This window comes from Ipomoea triloba, chromosome 8, assembly GCF_003576645.1.
Source record: "Ipomoea triloba cultivar NCNSP0323 chromosome 8, ASM357664v1".
Lineage (NCBI taxonomy): Eukaryota > Viridiplantae > Streptophyta > Magnoliopsida > Solanales > Convolvulaceae > Ipomoea > Ipomoea triloba.
In genome coordinates, this window is record NC_044923.1 from 12,276,120 (window position 1) to 12,297,050 (window position 20,931).

Sequence of the window (20,931 nt, forward strand, 5' to 3'; positions counted from 1 at the left end):
ACAATACAAAGATTCCTTACCTTCAAATTTATAATTGATTAAAGACAATGACAATGCTACCCCAAAGAGAATTAAAAAGGCTTCGAAAAATTCAAACATTTATTTTAGTGACAATTATAATCAATCTCTCATATATTATCTTGCATTTATAAATTTTGAATTACCGATTTAAATAAACAAATTCAACATTCAATTATATATGCATGAACATCTCCTATATAATCTTGCATTGATATACTTTGAAATGCTTATTTAATAATAAACATTGGACATTATCTCATTTGCGCAATACGCGTGGAAAACTAGTGTTAATATATATGTAATTGATTACCTTGTTTTGTATTCACAAGTTCCTTTCAAATACTGCAGCCAATTCTAATACTGAAAATACACGGTTTAATCTTTTTTAAAATTTAGTACAACTATTATGTGTTTTGATTTAGAAACACAATTTGCATTATAAAAGTTCACAATTCTAATACTAAAAATACACAATTCAATGTAGTCTAGGACCATGGTCCACCTGGTAAGGTGTACCCTGACTATGGTATAACAACTGAAATTTAATAAGTTCGCAAAATTAGAACTAAAATTTAGTACAACATTTTCAAAGTGATTTCAACATCCTCCTAGAATAGAAATTTAGCAAACCATTATTAAGAATTGTTTATAAGTAGCATATAACTATGGATTGGAGTAAAGATTGGCTTTCTTATTTATACTGACTAAATCAAGAAAATAAGTCCTTAAACCAGCAACCTATTTAATTATCACTACCAACCATTTACATAAACTACAAGCAACATAGCATATGCTTGACTATCATTTAACATTTGAATCCAAACCATATACACACAACAGTAAGGCAGATCATTGATGTTATACAGCCACTAGAGAGCATGTATTGCTATACAAACAAAGGTCAGTACGAGTAGAACTTGCAGCTATGCATACTGATATATGTCATCATTTTCCATGCTGGAGATGCTAGGATCATGAGAAGATGTTGCCTCAGTTTCCACACCTTGAAGCTCAGCCTGCCAAATAGAATCGAAAGAAATTGGTATTGTTATTGGACATGCGGCGCTGGAATATATCTTAATTAAGAAAATGGATGCTTTGCATACCTTAGCCTGTCGATATTTTTCAAGAATGCGATGATATTGTTGGCGTGCCTCTGGAGATTCAACCATTGACAGAACCCTTGAGACAGCCTCGTCAATTGTTGCATCCACTTTCTGCTTGCGAAACACTTTCAGAATGTCTTCATCCTCGGTTTCATCAATGGAATCCGTCTCATGGCGAAATCCACGAAGGCCAACTCCCCTTCTACGCCACCTAAGTACTACCTTCTCTAAAACCCCCACAGCCCAACATACCTTGTATTGCTTTCTAACCTGGTAGCCTCGTACATGAGCCTGCCAGTGCAAGTTAAATAAGATCAGTATTTCTATTTTAATCTAATTGCTTCTGAAGTTCTAGTGACTTGAACTTCAGTTCATGTTACGTAAACATGAATTGCGTAGAACTTTGAGAGGGAGTAGAGAAATGGTGGAAGAGACTGAGCACCTGTATCTTCACTACTTTCTGACGGAATGTTAGGAAATCCTTCCGCCCTTTCCATCCTCGGTATTTCTTTTGAATAGCTAAAGCTGCTGAGTTGTAATCGCGAGTTGAACGGAATGCTAACTTAGACGCAGCTGAAAGACCCTGAATGTCATTTGATAGAGTATAGTATTCATCCCCAGCAGCAAAAGAAACAACTTCTTTCTGTTGTCTCTTCCTGAAAGAATGTGCCCGAAATGCAGATTGTATACGTGCAGCGGCTTGAGCAGCATTCCTGACTGCGGCTAAGGTGTGCTTCAATGAAAGCTCATCCTCATTTGTTGTGGCACTTGTTGTAGAGACACTAACAATGGTTTTTTCTGCTTCCACATCAGCAGATCCTTTTGAGAGCTCGCTTTCTTCCAATGTGAGGGATGAGAGGTGACTAGTTAGTGCCACTTCTGAAAGATAACCTGCAAGTCCCTTGTGTCCACAATTGGCAGCAATAGCTGCAGGAGTTTTACCAATAGGATCTTGTTTAGTGGGATCAGTAACTGCTCCAGCTGATGCACCAGATGCTATTAATGCAGCAACCATTTTTTCCCTGTGTATAGGAGAGGAATTTGAAAAAATAATAAATAAATAAACAAGTTATTAGTAAAAGATTGCCACTAGAAAAAGAGCCATCATGACACAAGTGCAGTGAGTCCCAGAGGGGGGGTGGGTACAGATAGAAAGAGATTAATTGCACGCTCAGTTCACATTCTGGCAGAACAAGAAATAATGGTAGAAGAGAACCAAAAGGAGGAAAGGTCAAGTAATTGCATGGGGATGAACATTTAAGGCCTCCCAGTTCAAAAATCAACTTAATGAAGCCTATTTTACCACATAAATCATCGCATAGTTTTGATACGTAGAAAATTCAACCTAACACTTTCAAATCTTAAATTTAGATGAACCTTAACAAGCATTCAATCATGCAGAACCTATTGATAGTCAAATACAAGGATCCATGCAGTCATTACCTCCCAAAGCGAGCAGCCCAATGTAAGGCAGTCCAACCAGCGATGTCACGGAAATTAACACTTACTCCAGCATTTAAAATTGGGTGCAATGCCCACTCAAATCCCAACCCAGCAACCATATGTATTATACCTTGTTCTTTCCTGGACAACATACAGTCAGACGAGTTAGTTTTACCTTGAAATTTGGAAAAAATCCACTGCTGCAACTTGTCTTTCAGGAGTTCCTGGAGAAACCAATCAATTGTGAGATTTGTTGTTGAACTGCCCACTAAAAGAGCCTCAATAACTTGACTCCATGAGTCTTCACCTGCTTTGACTTTTTCCAAATAATCATTTCCCAATCCAGAACTATCAAAATTACCATTTGATCCATCAGAAAGAAGCATCTGTCCAAATCTGATGAGCAGCAATAATTCCTCAGGACTCTTATTAGTGCATTGTGTTTCAGGAACTGTACTATTAATCTTGCTAGTGGACTCAACTCGGTACTCAAACTCCCTAACCTCACTGCATGATTCCCGGTTACCCGTGGTAATGCAGAGGTTGACTTTACCAGGCAAGTGAGGAGGAGCCTGGCAACGGATGACACCTTCTTGAATGATCTGAACAGGAACTTCTACATCACCAAACATACACACCCATTCACTTTCTGATGGATCACAAAGAAAAGATCCAATGATGACCACCTGCATTAAAGAACTTGAAACTGTTAACCTCAAGAACTAATTGCAGCTATACTTCTGACAAATCTCAGCAAGATGGAGTAACAATAATAAAGAGTATTACACATGAGAACATTAAAATAACAACTATAACAATAGACAGTCAGGATTCCAACATAACTCGTACCTGAAAAATAGGGGGAAAAAACATGGATAAAATAAACTTCTATGTAGCAGGTAACCATAAAGATCCAAGTATCAAATAAAGGATTAACCTTTGTAGCCGCTGTAGCATATCCCCAGTCCGGAGATATTTCCTTAATTGTAAATTTCTGCTTTTGAGCAATAGTTAAGCCCAAGTCAGCTTCAAGAGAAATTCCAATCTGACCTTGGTTAAATAATGTTGTATATTGGATAGGATCAGTTCTGTACGTATTTACTGCAGGAGAATATAGAGGGTATTTGAAATCTTCAACTTGTTGAGGAATTGTAATAGAATCTGCAATGCCAAACAATATTGTCTTGCTTTGAAAACTCATAAGCTGAAATGTGCAGATAATCGAAGCTAAGGAAGATCTTACGGTTTTGAGCCTCCTTTCCATCAAAATTAAACCACATGTTTTCTGGTGTTTCCACTGGTTCTCTTGCAAGCAGCATGTTCTGCCAAATATATTGATTTTTTATGGTGAAAGATGGAAGTAAGAACTAGTAAAAAGAAAATAACAGAGAATTAGGTGAAAAGAATCAGAATTAATCAGTTAGAAAACAGCCAGGTGTGTACTTCCATGTATGGACCAGTGAAAGTGCACCTACAGTTAACTATTCACTACAGCCTTATTATAGGGAACATAGACCAGGTAATCATGCCAGAATATACAAGACAGACACTATATAGGGAAAAGAATAGACTTGATTTATCGCATTCCATTCACCTTATCATCCGTGTAAACATATTTTCCATACAACTTGCTGTCCAAATAGTTCCCATCGCCTTCTAGTGCCTCTTTCCATGGATCTACTTCATATCCTGGGATTTGATGATTATGCTCACTTAAGTAACCTGCAAATGCATGGTGATTAACACCTGATTTTCAGTTTTCTTGATTCCATCTATAAACAGAGCTTTGTTCCTTAAAAAAAATATCAGATTAAATTAAAATGAGAAAACGAAGACAAATATAGCATATTCAAAAATATTACAACAACAGGAAACAAGAGATTTAAGGCTCCAAAGACGGTAAATTCACCCCCACAAGTATAAGCATGCATATTTTAACATTACAAGGCATTGACAAAATGACAAACCTGAATGCTGCTGCAACAGAAGACTGTTTGAATCCTCAGGCATCCTAGTAAATGTCCTATGATCATCTAAAATATTTTGCACACCATCTGAGTTATCTATGTCATTGTAGAGTGGATCAATTTCTTTAAAGCTGTCATCATTCAAACTCAACTGCTCCTCAAGCTTTCGCAATGCTAGACTCATTTCACGGGCTGATGAACTGCTAACTTCATCTACTCCCTCTCTGACGCTTGACTGGCTTATCCCATTGCTGGTAGTGGCTGCATGGGAACTAATCTCCACAGATCCAGGACTAGAGTATGGTTCATATGATTCATTTACAACGACAGAAGAGCCTGCATATTGAGTAGAGTATGGGCTGGGACTCTGACTTGAAGTAGAAGACACCGGAGAAAACTGTGACATAAATCCAGCATTCTGTCTTCCCTGTGTCTTGCAAACAAAACAGATGGCATAAACATTGACACTTAAGCATGTGACGTACAAACATCCATAGACAGGACAAATTAGCTATATATAATATTGTATTAGCGGTTTGTAAAGAGATATTTGTTAAAATTAGTTGTTTGCTATTAGCAATTAATGTGTAAAAAGACTTTATAAGGACATTGGTACAATAAAGACAACAACAACAACAACAACAATAATAATAATAATAATAATAATAATAAGATTAAAAATTTTTAATTAAAAATAAAAACAATACAAAGGGGAGCCTGTGCACAGGCTCCCCTTTGTATTTTTGTTCCCACATCAATGGGAAATCAAAGAGAGGTGTTGAGGCCCATCACTGTTTTAATCAGTTTAATTATTTATTTATTGATTTATTTTTGTTCTTATTAAGGCCGTTTTGGATGAAGAGTCCTCTTTCCCCAAAATGCCAAACCCTAAATGTTGCTAAAACCAAACATGCCACAAAAATGCTGCTCCAAACCACTGATTACCAAACACCATTTTCAGTCTATTGACTTGGTCAAAACGCTGAATATGGTCAAATCCACCAAATTTTGGAGTGACCTGCCATTAACCAAACAAGGCCACTGTCCGACAAAAAGAATTTAGTGTTAAAGAATGCATGTATTTTTAGCAGTTGGTAACCTTCATTTTCTGTGTCCTTTTTTTTTTAAACAGCATATGTTAATTATAGAAAATATCCACACTGCACAAGTTTGGCTTGAGAAAGAAAAGAGCGTTTAATTGATGAAAATGAGTTTTTTTATAGTATTTTTTAGTCAGCAATCAGGCAAAATAAAGCTTACCTCACTTATATCTCTGTAGTGAACCAGAACAATATGCTCATATGCCCTGTTGAAACAGTAACTTAGAAATTCAATCAGGAAACTGTGAAAGGGAGGCAACAGTATATATATCCATACTCTCGTTATTTGGACAAATGAAGTAAAAAATTTAGAAACAAAAAGATGAATGCTTCAACAAACCCATTTCTTTTTTGTCCTTCAAATTCAGTATAATCCTAACAAAATAAGTGTCGCATAAGCTTTTGCAAACTTCAGTACAACTACTATACCCTCTTCAAAATCACCCACAAGAAAAGCATCAGTAGACAGACAAAAGGAATGGAACTCACGGATCCAACATCCAATAGCTGCGCCTCTGAAAATTAGGATTCTGCTCTCCGTGTGCATAATAACAATTGAGAGCTTCAGCACTTCCAACCTAATCACAGAGAAACCATCAATAAAGCTCCTGCAGCAACTAGAATTAAATGGACAAGACTCGACAAAAGTTCACAACAATGCCTTGATGCACTAGTTCCAGGATGTGATGATGAAGAAAGTCAGATCCCAAAACTACTTATACAAAAAAAGATTATCTAGAAATGTGAGAAGTCAAGAGCCCTAATAATGTTACCTTAAGCCTTTCATGAGCTTCACCCACAGTTCTCCCATCTCTCTTTCTTCTCCAACTATGACCATCTTTACGGAAAAATCTTAGGACTCTCTTGTTGAAAAGAAACAAAGATCCACCTGTTAATAAAAAGTAATTGATGAGATGTGAAGCAAAGGGAAGTGGAACCAATATCAACAACACAAGGTGTGGACATAAGGATAAAGGCTAAATTTGCACAAATTGAAAAAAGAAGGTTAGAGAAATACTTCCTGGTTTTTGAGGAGGTTCATGGGCAATCTGGTGGTTCTCGTGATTCTGCAATATAAAGAGCACTTCAGCAGGTTTCAACCATCGACCTTGAGCTTCTCGAATCAAATCACTGAAATTATATCCTGAAATATGAAGTAAAGTGGCTGTTGAAGAATCTTTTTCCCACTTTTTTTTGTACAAGTAGTTGCAGAAGACTATGCGTGGATAAACACAGTTTTTAAAGAGCATACAGTCACAAAGAGACTAATACATTTCCTAGGAAAGAGTAAGATTCACGAGAAAACTGGAAAAGCTGAAAGAATTTTGTATATTTGACTTTATACAAAGATCACAGTATGGTTCTTATTATGTCAACCACCGATCTATCTGCATTGAGATTATAGAAAGCCAAGATCTCTCCTTTACTATAAGAGTTAGGAGAAACAACAATAAATTTAGTTCTGCGCCTCTGCCTGCTCAGTCTTTTATTACCATTGTGAAATCTAATGATTAAAGCTTCATGGTCACAAGAGGTGCCAAAGCTTGGTTCATCCTATATTCATTTCAAATACAACCACCCCTCGCAGTCTGTAACTAAACCACTCTTGGAATGAACTTTAATACCGGGTAGTACGAACACTAAAACCCAATCTGCAATTACCTGAACAACTCTATTTCCTTCCATCAAATTGAAATACATCAGCATTTATTGCCATTTGGTGATACTGTGTCTCAAATCTTATGACTATTTCAACGTTTGATCAATTTCTAGGGCCTGTGCCAGATCTATAACCAAAGGATTTGGTCAAGTGACTTAAATGAAATGAGTGTGCTTCAGCTGGAACAAAAAGTTCCTCCAAGCATAGCATCTGCTAAAGAACTAAATATAAATTTCCTTCATCACAAAATAAATAAATAAAAACCACAACAACAGGCCGACTTATCATCGAAGTACTCCGCTAAAGTTGGGGAATAAACGTTTACACTTAGCAAAAACGAAAATTTTAACCACTCTGAGTTAGCGAATTGCAGCTACAGATTAAAACTGCATAGCGATTCATATAAAACAACTGAAGTGGAGTTATTATCACATACCCGCTTCCGTCATGATTCTACTAGACAAAAATATCAATCACGCTGAAAACTCATAGCGAATTGCAGCGAGGTCCTCTGTTTGTCATTCATTCAAATTGAGCCCGGATCCCATACTTCCTAAGCAGTGAAATCACGAAAGAGAGCAGTGATTAAGTACCGCAGCTCCAAATAGGTCGGCGGGCGCCGGAAATTTGAATTTACAAACGGCGAAGTTGGGAAACGACTTCTAGAGAGAGAAAGTCAATCCGGTAAATCGGTATGTCTGCGAAGAGAGAGAGTGAGAAAGAGAACGCCAGAATTGTTGTGGTCTGGCCGTAACGAGCTATAATCGAAGGCGACGGTGTTGGACTTGAAAATAATTTTACTTACTGCTCTCATTTTACCTTTCTTATTTTTCTTTTTAATTTGTCTCATAATGTTGTCCATCTTTCTAAACTAAACACCACTATTATTTTATTTTTTTAAAATTGCTGTATTTCATACTTTTAAATTAATTTATTGTATTTTGTACTATCTAATACTTGTTGTAGTCAAAATGATAAGTCTATTTTTACTCATTTTACCTACTTTTCTACTCTTTATTTAAACAATCAAGATAATTTTGTTCTTAAATTTTAATTTTTCATTCTTACCAAAAAAAAAATGAAAGAATTCAATAACCGATATCGAATCGATAAAAAAATTTTATTCTCGGTCAATTATCGGTTATTAGTTTTAATTGATAAATTTGCGACTACAAAATTTTCGTTATTCGATAAATAATTATGGATGTTCAAAATTTCGATTATTCGATTAATCGGTTTTAAATGGGTTATGACATTCGATTTTTCGAAAATCGACATAACCGACCGAAAACCAAACTTCAATTTTTAGTTAATTATGAAGAGTTAAAAATAGTTATTATTAATTATTGATCGTAACTGACCAGTGCTCACCCCTAAACTAAATACTTTATAAATATTACTCCTGGTTCACTTGAGAATTTTAAATTAATTTTGTTAAAAGAGAAATGATCGCTACATAAGCTAAATACCCATGCTTCTTCTACATAACCAAAGAAACTTGACAATCACTTTTGCAATGGTGTAACTAAGAAATTAATGGAGAACGTTTCCATTTAAAAACAAAGTTAAAACTGTCATAGGAAAAATCAAAACAATATTGAAAGCAATCTAATTACACAATACACAATAATGAAAAGATGAAAGTTATAAAAAAAAATAAAAAAGATGAACAGATGAACAGAGTATATTTTACACTAATTACACAATACTGAAAGTTAAAACATTAGAATGTAAAGAAAAGATGAACATATATAGTATATCTCTTATTATAATAAAGAGATGGGAAAAAAATCTTCTTATTTCATCTCCATTCCATTTTCTATACTTGCTAGATTTGATTTCCTATCATTGTGCCTCAATTGCATGATGATTTGTAGCTAGAACATCTAGGGGTTGGATTTGATAAACTAGAAATTATGCATGCTTGATCTTTCAATGTTGAAGAGATGAGATGGTTGTAATTATGTCTTGAATGCTTTTGTTGTGAATGATGTTATGTGTTAATCCTTTCCTCATTATGTTTTGCTCGATTAGTAAAGAGGGAGCTAAGAAGATGCATGTCTCTATGCGTGTGAAGGAACCAAATGGAGAGAATAGCCTCCCAAGAGATTTGTCACCAAAGAATCTTGAACCTGGAGGAAGGCAAATGACCCTAATCACATGTGAAAGAGGTATGTTGATATGGGTGGAATTCTAACAAAGAATTGACATTGCTGCGATTGAATTCCCTACAAGATTAGTATTAAGAATGTTATGCACCATACCTTAACACAAGAATACAAAGGATCTCCCACAACATTAGGAACCCAATATTGGGTTTTAACCCTTTTATGCAATATATATCAAATAAGCCTTAGAATCTCATGTTAACCTCAACCCCAAGTCCTAAATAGGACTACTCACTCATAAATTCTGTCAACAAAGCAAGAATATTAAAGTAAGACATCATAAGAAAGTAGTAAGGAATAAAGCAATGAGCAACTTATCTTCAAAATAGAATGAATCTACAACTTATTTTGGAATCAAATCTTAAAAATAGAAGAATATACCCTTTTAGAAGAAAGAAAAAGAGTTTACTTGGCCTAGGGTTTGAAACCACACCCTACTCTATACTCTTTATGTTAATATTCACTATCTCTCTAGACTCTCCTTTTTAAATCTGAAAATGACATATTAAATCACACATCAGGGCTAGATGCACGAGCTTATCAAAGCCTGTATGTGGAGACAGTCACGTAATGGGTGTGATGACACCTGAAACGCTTGTGTATAGTGTGGTTCGAAAGTAGGGTGGAGAATGAAAATTCTCTAGGATATCGCTCTCTAAGGATGGCAAATTTGGAAGCGTTGAGTTGTTAATGCAAGGTAAGGGATGGATTCACGCTTATCATATATAAGATTCAAAGAGTGCATTCATCAGTAAGCAAGAATTCAAGGTAGAGAGTGCAATAAAGCAAAGCAAGTACACAAGTAAATCAAATGGGAAAAGACGGGATAACAATTGATCATCCATTGCAATGTGCTTCTAGTGTCTAAGCTAGAAATTGTGAGGTTGTGAGTATTGGAGTCCAAGTGAGGTGCCTAACAATGCCGTAGCCATTTTAGGTCTTTATGGCCTATCATAGGGCAATGGAGCAATCGAGTGTCAATGTTACTCCTATGAGACAATTGATCGAACACCTAGTCTATACTTCATTCCGGACTACGCCTTTTTGGATCTAAGGCAGCAATTACAAGTGGAATTGAGGCTTTATCAAACTAGCAATCTCTTGTCAAGAATGATAGATCCTAAACTATCTAAAGAGTTGGGCCCTAACTCAAAAGATGCAAAGCAATACTTTCACTTCCAACATGAAATCAAACAATATTCACAATCACAAATCCATATAATCAATTCAAATTCACACTAACACATTACAATGAGATCAGAATCCAATCCCTAGATATTTAGTCACTCATGTCCATAGATTGCAACCACAATGAATTGAAGAAATGCATTAAGATATGAAATGAAATTGAAAGATTAACAAAGTGAGATTACCAAACTTCAATACAACTTAAAGTAAGATTGTAACACCCCGCTTTTTCCACTACTGAAAATACGGGTATAATTTAATTTTTTTTTTATACAACAGCGGAAGCTTAAACAACACTAACAACAAAAAAGAAAAATGGGTGTTATGCCACGTTCGAGTATCTCTCTTATACTCAAACGCACAGGCAAAACTATCTACCAAAAATTATTACTAATTACAACGAGTGAATTCTAATGGATTTAATTACAACTTTTATATAACTTAAAGCGATTCACTCTTATGCCAATGCCATGTCATCAGTTTCTGCAAAATAACTAAAGAGTGGAAATAAAGTCAGCATGACGGCTGGTAAGACTTACTCCACCCCGTAAAACCTTTTACACATAGCACATAACATATTGGGGCATATAAATTCCACATAATAAATTTAAACCCCTTAACATGGCATTAGTTATCGTACTCCTTCATATAAAATTTTCATTTTTGATAATCATATATCAAGTCCATCACATAATAATAATCACATTTTATAATTCCACTTAATACCATAAATTACCACCATTTAATTATTATTCATAAAAATCTTCATATATCCTTTATCCAAAAATTCTTATAATCATTCTCAAAACTTTTCATAATATCATCACTGCTCAAAATTTCTTAAAAACTTTATTTTGTGCCATATTTGCACACCACAAAAACACATATGGAAGAACACAATTATCAAGCAAATGAGACAGGATCATTTATTCATAGACCCTAGTGAATAGTAACCACAACTAAACACTACACAAATTTCTCATTTAAATGGGACAGGGTCATGTATAATTAGGCCCTTTAGTGAACGGTGCTTTCCACACATCCGAACACTCCGCACTTTCCCATTTTCATGGAAACTGGACTCTAACCTTAAGTGTGCACACCCCCAAATTGAGGATTCCAAGCCTCTCTGGGTAGTTACCCACCCAAGTAGCCAGGATATGTTTCTACTGACTACCCTGTTCATTCTAACCAACAGGACAACCATATGTTGACCTAGTACCTGTGGATTGTTCCTACTGGGCTACTCCTAGCATTTATCATGCAACACATATCATATCTTCCATAAGTTTTGAAAATCATTTATACATGATAAAATCTAGCACTTAGGCTCCAAAAATCATTTCTTTTACTAATTCATCATGATTTTCATAATTCCACAAAATTTACAACTTCTTCAAAATTCATAAATTTAATTATTATGGATAAACATATCACAATTTCATAATATACCACATAATTCATCTCTTCATGCATTTATCCAAAATACACATATACATATACATCTCTAAAATTTTTGAGTCATGAACTCATAAATTCACATATTCATCAATCTACTCAATAATAACAATAAGTCTATTTTCAATAGATTTAAAATAAAATAACACATAAGCACATATTAAATATTTTGATTGGGGTAAATAGATTTTGAGTAGACATAAATCTTACTACTTCATAATCCATATAAACACAATAATTTTCTTAGGTCTTGTACTCATAATCTCACAAAATCAATTAAGCATAATATCACACAAACACATATTAAATGATTTGATTTGGGGTAAATAAATTTTGGATAGACATAAATCTTACCTATAACCAACTCTTCTACTTCACTTGCCCAATTCTTCTCCCACACATATATGATTTCTCTCCTCACTTCTCCTGATTTTTCCTCACCACACAACCCCTCTATTTATACGCAAAAGGGAAAGGAAGACAAGTCTTGAAGAGAAAGATATAGAGGAGTCCAAATGGTTTGCCACACTTAGTCATGTTAGGAAGACTTTGAAGAGAGGAGATCAAATGGTTTGCTAAGCCATTTAAGCTTTCAAGGTGGAAACAAGACAAAACAACAAGTCTTGCCAACCAAAAATTATACATATACTTATACATACATACCTAGTATATATACACAATACATACATACATAGTATATAGGGAAAATGACTGGCAGTAGATTTCCGAAATTTATTGGGAAATTTAGGTAAGGTAAAATGGTTCCATTTTTTTTTTCAGATATGTAGTTCAAAAAGTCTAGAAGCTACATATATAATTTCATAAGGATCTAAGGAGTAGAAGTATCATTTTCGAATTTTTTTCCAAAACTGGTCCAGAGAGAAAAATTCTGGACAGCACACTGTCAAGGGCAAAAATGTAATTTTCTGTGTTATTTCGAAGATCAAAATGACAAAAAAATTTTATGGATATCAAGTACTATAAGTTGGGGCTCTACCATAAAAATTTGAAGTAAAAAGGAGTTCGGGAAGTACGTTTACCGAACTAATCTTTCGGCCTGCGCTGAGCTGAAATTTTCTGGAAAGGAATTGTTAGAAACATTTTTGGCTAAAAATACTTTGTAACAAAAATAGTCACGAACCAAAATTATTTTGCAATAAAAATGGTGACGAAATTTTGGGATGTCACAAAGATCCAATCAACAAACGTAGAGAAGTAGGTCCTTGATCTCAAAGTGTTGTCAAGACTCTTCAATCTAGATCTTCTTCTTCCTTGAAATTGAGAGTGTTTTTGGTGCCTAAAAATATCTAAGATGATGGAGAGAAATATAAAATGATCCAAATTCCAAAAGATCCCTAACTACAACTCAAAATCTTGCTTTTAAAGTGGAATTCCCGGGCTCAAAGTATTCTCGTGTCCCCTGCCACGCCCGCCTCACGATCGTGGCCAGGGTTACTAACGTGCCTAGGTGGTTGGCCACGGCTGGGACCAAGGTCATGGCCAAGTCTGATTCTGTGCAAACGTGGTGGGGGCTTTGTTGCTTCCTCCTTTTCACTCTTCCAAGATTCTTCCAATTCAAGCCCATATGTCATTCCTTCAATAAAAAATCCTTCAAAACACTTAAGTGCACATATCATAGGGCCTTGCAACACATTATCAACACTTTATAGCATTTTCCTCATAAATCACACACAAAGGATTCTAAATAAGCATAGAACAACCCCAAATTAACCCTTAAAAGTAAGCATCTTTTGGCACTTATCAAAAGTTTCCACACTTTAACCTTGCTTGTCCTCAAGCAAGCTAACAATCAATTCACAAATATGAGTGCCAAAAGATAGCTTAGAGATTCTCAACTATAATACCCCTAAATCACGGGCTGAGATAAAGCAATAATCTTAAGATAAAGCTATGGATAACTCAACACTTAAAGAACTGAAATGCGGAAGCGAATTGATTGATATAATCTGCAAGTGCACAGAGTCAATCACAGTATAATTCCTGGAGTATTCCAAGGTCGATCCCACGAAGAACACACTTAACTGCTATTCTTAATAACTAATCTTGTAGATAGGAAAAACGCAAATAAACGAAATTCATGTATTAAAAAGAATATTTATGAGTTTAAAATTAAAAAAACTTCTAATTGAGAAAAAACTAGGGATTTGGGTTCACCTATTAGATAATTAACTAATCATCCTAAGTACTGATTCGTGGGAAGTACTGATTCGTGCGATTATAGTGATGATTGCTTCATTTATATCCTAATACTCTGTCGAGCCACTAGGTTGTATCCAATTAACAGTGATCATCCGTAGATATTTCACCAACATTAATTGAACCCATTAAGCAACAACCAAAACTCACCACAAATACCTAAAGCTATGTCTAGTTCAGGTCAATTGGGTTTATCTTACGAGGTCTAGGTTCATAATTCACCTGTCAGTTCTTCTTATAAACCTTAAGAATAGAAATATGCAATGGCCAGTCACACAATTTACAGCTAAAATACATAAGATAAATATAATCAGAATTCAACTATTCAATCGAAATTAGAAGAATCAGCACATGAAGAATAATCAATTGATCTAATCCAAGGCTAGTCCAAATCCCTAATTCAAAGTTTTAGCCAATAATCATAATTAATTACATAAACTACTCAAGAAATTTAGCATATCAAAAGCAAATATTAATCTGAAAATTTAACCTAACAAGGAATAAGAATAAAACAGAGACGGAAGAAAGTCATTCAAGCCTAAAGAGATGAGAGTGACGATCTATGCCCGGAGATCTCCTGCGATGAAGTCTCGAATTCCTCCTCGTCCTCGCTGGAATTTCCGCCCGACGATCGTAGCTGCTCCCAAGGTTTCTTTTTCTTTTTTTTTTTTTTTCAGTCCGTGTCCTCTGTCTCCGTCCGTGTTCTGTCGTACCCAAGAAAAACCTTTTAATCCCTTTCTTTTCTTTAGTTTGTTGTAGTGATGCGCAAATCCTCAAAGACAAAATCAAATAAAAATAAACTAAAGTTAAAGTGAAGACAATTATAACCTAATGACACAACTTATTAATTAAACATAATTTTTAAAACACTTGTCTAAAATTGAATATATAAACTACCAAATAAATGTAATCTTGTCTAAAATTCTTATTTATATTAATAAAAATGCAACATTAGCCTAATATTTATTAAAACCAATATAAACTAGTAACTTATAAATAAATAAGATATTTATAATAAGATCAACACTAAAATTTAATTTATTTATGCAAATCACTTACTAAAATTACTCTAAAAATGCCTAGAAATTAAGCTTATCACAAATCTATAACATAGGCGGGGTGCTACGCCACATCTAAGTCCACAAGACCTAGATGCTAAGGCTAGTTCTACATAGTCAAATAGTCCTCAAACTGAAACATAATAAATCCAGTATTACAGCCAACAAAGTTCTAAGGCACGCATGCCCAAATGTCTAAACGTCAAACTACCAAGCTAGAACATAAATGAGGAATAGAACGATAAGTAATACTCCATTCACACTCGTAAGAGTACAATAATATACCATAGTGTTGTAAATAGGTTTTACTCACGCATATAGAATATATGCCAACGAAACCATCATTGTTTAAATATCAAGAGACTCAACAACAAATAGGCTGAAAAGACATCTCAACGAGCTCAATATCAAAGAATGAATCCACAAGACCACAATTCAATAACAAGACACTCAAACAAGGCACCAACCAATCAATAGACTCACATTACTCAACATAGAGTGACACAACCAAGAACACAGAATAGGCTTAGGGTTGTTCCAACCTTTACTCCTCATCCATCCATAACATCTGTCCTTCCGGGTTCACCAGTCCATCCGAAACACTAGTCCAACCGCTCACACCATATAATAGAGTCGTAGCTCATAGCCTCCTATCCACAAAAAACCTCCAATCCATAATATAATTCACATATCATAATGTCACATAATATGAGCATATAAGCTCAAATAGCCTCTGATCCATAATAATAATATATAGAGACGAAGCTCAAATACCCTCCAATCCAAAGGTGTAGACACAATAACATGGAATTTAATGAATCAATCACTAGAATCCAAGACTAAAACATATCAAACTCAAACTCATTTCCAAAGGAAATACTCATACAAAGAAGTACTCAGGCTCAGAATATGAATAACAGATCCAACATTATCAGGATATCAACCAAGGAATCAAACCAATGATACTCAACAATACTCCAACATAAAGGATCAAGAACAGTAGATCAATACTCAATAATCAAGATACACTACTCGACATAACACTCAGAATGAACCTTAGGAATCAAATATAGAATAACAAAGTACTAGATATCATAAATACGCAGTAGAACAGCAACAAACTATAACTGACGGTACAAGCTGGCGGGCTACAACGCACCGCTAGAGGCACCGGAGCAGCCTCATGAGCCACACCAACGCACAGAATCTCAAACTTAGAACAATATACACGATAGACACAGCAGCTTATTCCAGTACTCAGATTATGATCAGAATATACATCTCAGATGTCAAATAACACATGGAATCCCTCAAAATAACAAAAAATCATACCAAGAATCAAGAACAACTAACACAATCCAAGAATACACAAGCTAAGCTCAAGAATCAAAGCAATACAGAAGCTATTTCAAGGAATAGTTCTCAGGATTCTAAATAGACCAAATACACATATATAAGAGAGTGAAAATAGGTTTTGTGAGACATGGAGTTTTACCTCTTGAAGCCTATCAATCCAAAAGCAACACCAACTCTAGGTTCAACTCAATGATAGACTACGATAGGGAACTTGTGAACCAATTTGAGTCCACATTTAATCACCGCTAGAATGATATAGATCCAATATTAATCAACCACCTAAGTGTCTCTAGCTAGCCCACCATAATCATTATTTATAAATCAATAATCAAGCCACTAATTGAGCTATAATCTCATTATGTACTAGTAACAACTAATACCCGAACCATAATTAAACTAAATAACCTAGTTATTATATAGCTATTCTAATCATGAGCCAATAACACTAATCACTATAATTAAGGCTTAATAAGATAATTACCTTAATCTAGGCTATCTCCTCTGCCATCTTCCCCTAATATACTCCAAAGCTCCATCAGACACTCTCCATGCTACGCTGAGAAGAAGAACACCGCCGCAGAGCCACAACGTTCGACGCTGGGGACGAAGACACCTGCCACCACCATCTGACTTGTTTTTCCTTATCTTAGTTAACAACAAGTCTTCTATGGAAATCCTTTAGTGCATAATCCAATTCCACTTAAGAAAATCCAATGATTGAGCTAGTCCTTAGGTTTACTTCTGCCAGTCTTAAGGCTATGTTTGGCAAACGTAGCTGAAAAGGTAGTTGAAAGCTGAAAAGTAGCTGAAAGCTGAAAAGTAGCTGAAAGCTGAAAAGCTATAAGCTCGAAGATGAAATCTGAAAAGCTGCTAAGCTAGCTGTTATGTTTAAGAGTGTTTGGTAAAATTAGCTTTTTGATAAATTGATAAATGTAAAAAGACTAAAAAGGACATCTTCATAATATTTAAATAGTTTTAAATATAAATAGGTTTGTTTACATATTAAAATATAAAATAATAAAATCAATATATTTTAATAAAATATAAAGTAAAAACATATATTTGAAAATATATAAAGTAAAACAAAATGTTTATAATTCATAAAATTAGTTCATACAAAAATTATTGTTCAAACACAAATGTCACATCGAAATTACAACGAAACATATTGAAGAGAAAAGGGCAAAAGAGTTTTAATTGGGATGTGTAAAGGATGTCATTTATTTAAAATAATAAGGATAAATATGGAGAAAAGTTAAAAGCTACTAGCTTATTTTTGAAAATCTATCTAAAATAGCTTTATAAAATAAGCTCTTATTTTAAGCTACTAGCTTATTTTGAGAACATTACCAAACAGAGCTTATAGTTTATTAGTAGGTTAAAATAAACTATAAGTTCTTAAATAAGCTCTGCTAAACAGAACCTAATATTATAATGACCTAAATTTGCATTATTGAAATATTGAGTTTTGTTCTAAATAATCAAAAGAGGATTAATTAAATGAAAAAAAAGGGAAAAAAAACTTAACCTAAATTTGTTTTTTTTTTTAAATGCAAGAAAATGACTTTCAAGGTTCCTTGTAATCTTTGATGCTCAACTTTGAATGCTATTTATTTAGTTAGACTAATTATTTGATTTCATGTTAAATTTTATATCGTATTTTTAATACACTCTAACATATATATTCACGGTATATGTTCAACAATTATGCCAACTCTGATTGGGATAGAGTTCGACCCTTTCTTATAGAAATCAATGAATAAGTTAAGAATAATAAATAGTTAATAGAATATTCGTTTACTAAAGTTTATACTAACGGAATGCGAGTTATTTAAAGGAATAAAATAACATAATAGAGCGTAAAGTAGAAAAATTAAAATAAAAATAATATGAACCATTCATTTCATCAAATAATTGAATATGTATGTATATATATTTATACATATACATACATATATAAATATGCATATATATATATATAGAAGGGTTCAGGTGCGGGATTCCTCCCAGGTAAAAAATGGGGTTAGATTTGAGCCATTGATTAAGTTTGATCAATGACTCAAATCCATGAAATTTTTTTTAAAAAAATGCACGTTCTCCCATCATCTTAGCACCTGGATGACAAACAACATAAAGAAATTAATGAAATTTATTATAAACTTAATAAACAAACCACGCTCCTTAAGCATCAAAATGACGTACCTTAAGTACAAAAATCACGCACCTTAAGCACACAAACAAAGCACCTTAAGAACACAAATCATACACCTAAAGGTTTTAAATGGAGCACCTTAAGTACACAAATCACGCACCTTAACATATAAATCGTGCACCTTAAGAAGGAACCCACGCACCTTAAGAAGGAAAACCACGCACCTTAATAAGGAAATTCACGCACCCTAAGAAGAAAATTCACGCACCTTAAGTTTCAACAACTAACTCACCTTAAATCACACAAAACCCACGCGACTTAAGAAGGAAATTCACGCATCTTAAGAAGGAAATTCACGCACCTTAAATTTGACCTAAATGCAAAAAGACTAAATTGCCACCGCGCGTCTTTTAATCATTGTTAATCCTGAATGTTGATTTAGGCAAGACCAATGGCTCAAATTTAACCGCACAACCGAACGGAAACCCATTTTGATGTATGTGTGTGTGTGTGTGTGTGTGTGTGTGTGTGTGTGTGTGTGTGTGTGTCTATATATATATATATATATATATATATATATATATATATATATATATATATATATGTATAGGAAGTGGATCATATGAGAACAGATCCGTAGTAGAAAACTAAGAACTAATTACAACCTTACATCTGGAAAAATTGATCGCACAAGATTATAATTTTTTTAAAAACAAAAAAACACGGTGATAGTTTCGTAATTATCAACAACTTTACTATACAAACATGAACACTAAAATCTGTTATTTAGTATTAACGTTTTGCAAATTTAGTGTTAACATTTTGCATATTTAGTATTAAAAGTTTGCACTTACAAAAATGCAAAAGTACATTGTAATTAAGGTTTCGATTTTAGAGTTTTATGATTGAGTTTTTTATTTTATTTGATCAAATGGTTCACTTTTTACTGTTAAAGGTATAACATTTACAATTTAGATATAAAATTTAGCTTTTTCGTTGATTTTATAGAATTTATCAGGTTTGCATATTTAGTTGTTAAATATTGCATATTAAATGTTAAAGTTTGCACAATGGAGTTGATAATAGTTACGAAACTGCCACCTCATCATTTTTATAAATTCTGATTAGATCCGTCAAACTTTTAGAGACATAAAACTGAGATTGTTTCTTATTTCTTTTCTATGGAAGTGTTCTCATAGGACATATATATATATATATATATATATATATATATATATATATATATATATATATATATATATATATATATATAGGGGCGCGCTCTAATGAGAACGGGTGCCCAGGAGAGAAATAAGAACGATCCACGGCCGTCCACGTATTCAAATCAACGAATCAGATGTAATTTTAAAAAAACGACGTGGTGGCATTTTCGTAAATATTTCGAACTTTGGTGCAAGTAAATGTGTTATAAGTGCAAGTAGTTGATGCACATTTGCAAGTAAAAAGTGCAAGTAAAATCACTTACAAGTGCAAGTAATTTGCCTTATTAATATTCGTGTACCTATGTGCAACTATTTATACCATTAGGTGCAACTAGTTATAACATTAGGTGCAACTAGTTATAACATTAGGTGCACTTAGTATTGATGCTCAATGTACATTTTACTTGCACAAGTAATACATTTTACATGCACTTGTACACTTATTTTCATGTGCAAATGCAAGTAATTTACCTTGTTAACATTCATGCACCTAGTTATAACCTTAGGTGCAACTACATTTGGACACGTGGCGCGCAACGATTGGTTCTCGGTTCTCTCTTGGGCGGTGTGTTCTCATTTGAACGCAGTCATATATATATATATATAGAGAGAGAGAGAGAGATTTTTAGTTAAATATAATCAAAATAAATTTTTACTTTCACATAATTATAATATTATTTGTTGTACACTTGTACTTGGTCTTATAATTTATCTGGCTTCGAGATTAAAAGAGTTTTTTATTTTTTATTTTTTATTTTTTCCTTTCTGCTTTTTATTTATGTTTTTTTTTTTTAAAAGTATTTTTGGGTGGATG

At 33.9% G+C, this 20,931-nt stretch overlaps 1 protein-coding gene across 3 annotated transcripts; it reads right to left on the reverse strand.

The window, feature by feature from the left end:
* Window positions 1-691: 691 nt before the first annotated feature.
* On the reverse strand, window positions 692-8,049 carry LOC116027197 (calmodulin-binding transcription activator 4). Of its 3 annotated transcripts, none has more exons than XM_031268670.1 (13): window positions 7,734-8,049; window positions 6,656-6,781; window positions 6,411-6,526; window positions 6,127-6,215; window positions 5,798-5,843; window positions 4,538-4,964; window positions 4,165-4,292; window positions 3,814-3,892; window positions 3,508-3,731; window positions 2,571-3,256; window positions 1,570-2,149; window positions 1,128-1,418; window positions 692-1,037 (listed from the first exon to the last, which is right to left on the reverse strand). In XM_031268670.1, the coding sequence occupies exons 1-13, from the start codon at window positions 7,744-7,746 to the stop codon at window positions 945-947; spliced, it is 2,898 nt and encodes a 965-aa protein (XP_031124530.1). In that variant the 5' UTR covers window positions 7,747-8,049; the 3' UTR covers window positions 692-944. The 3 variants fall into 3 exon arrangements, with proteins under 3 accessions (XP_031124530.1, XP_031124531.1, XP_031124529.1); XM_031268671.1 differs by having other exon boundaries at window positions 3,508-3,671; window positions 4,538-4,970; XM_031268669.1 differs by having other exon boundaries at window positions 4,538-4,970.
* Between the last annotated feature and the right edge of the window lie 12,882 nt (window positions 8,050-20,931).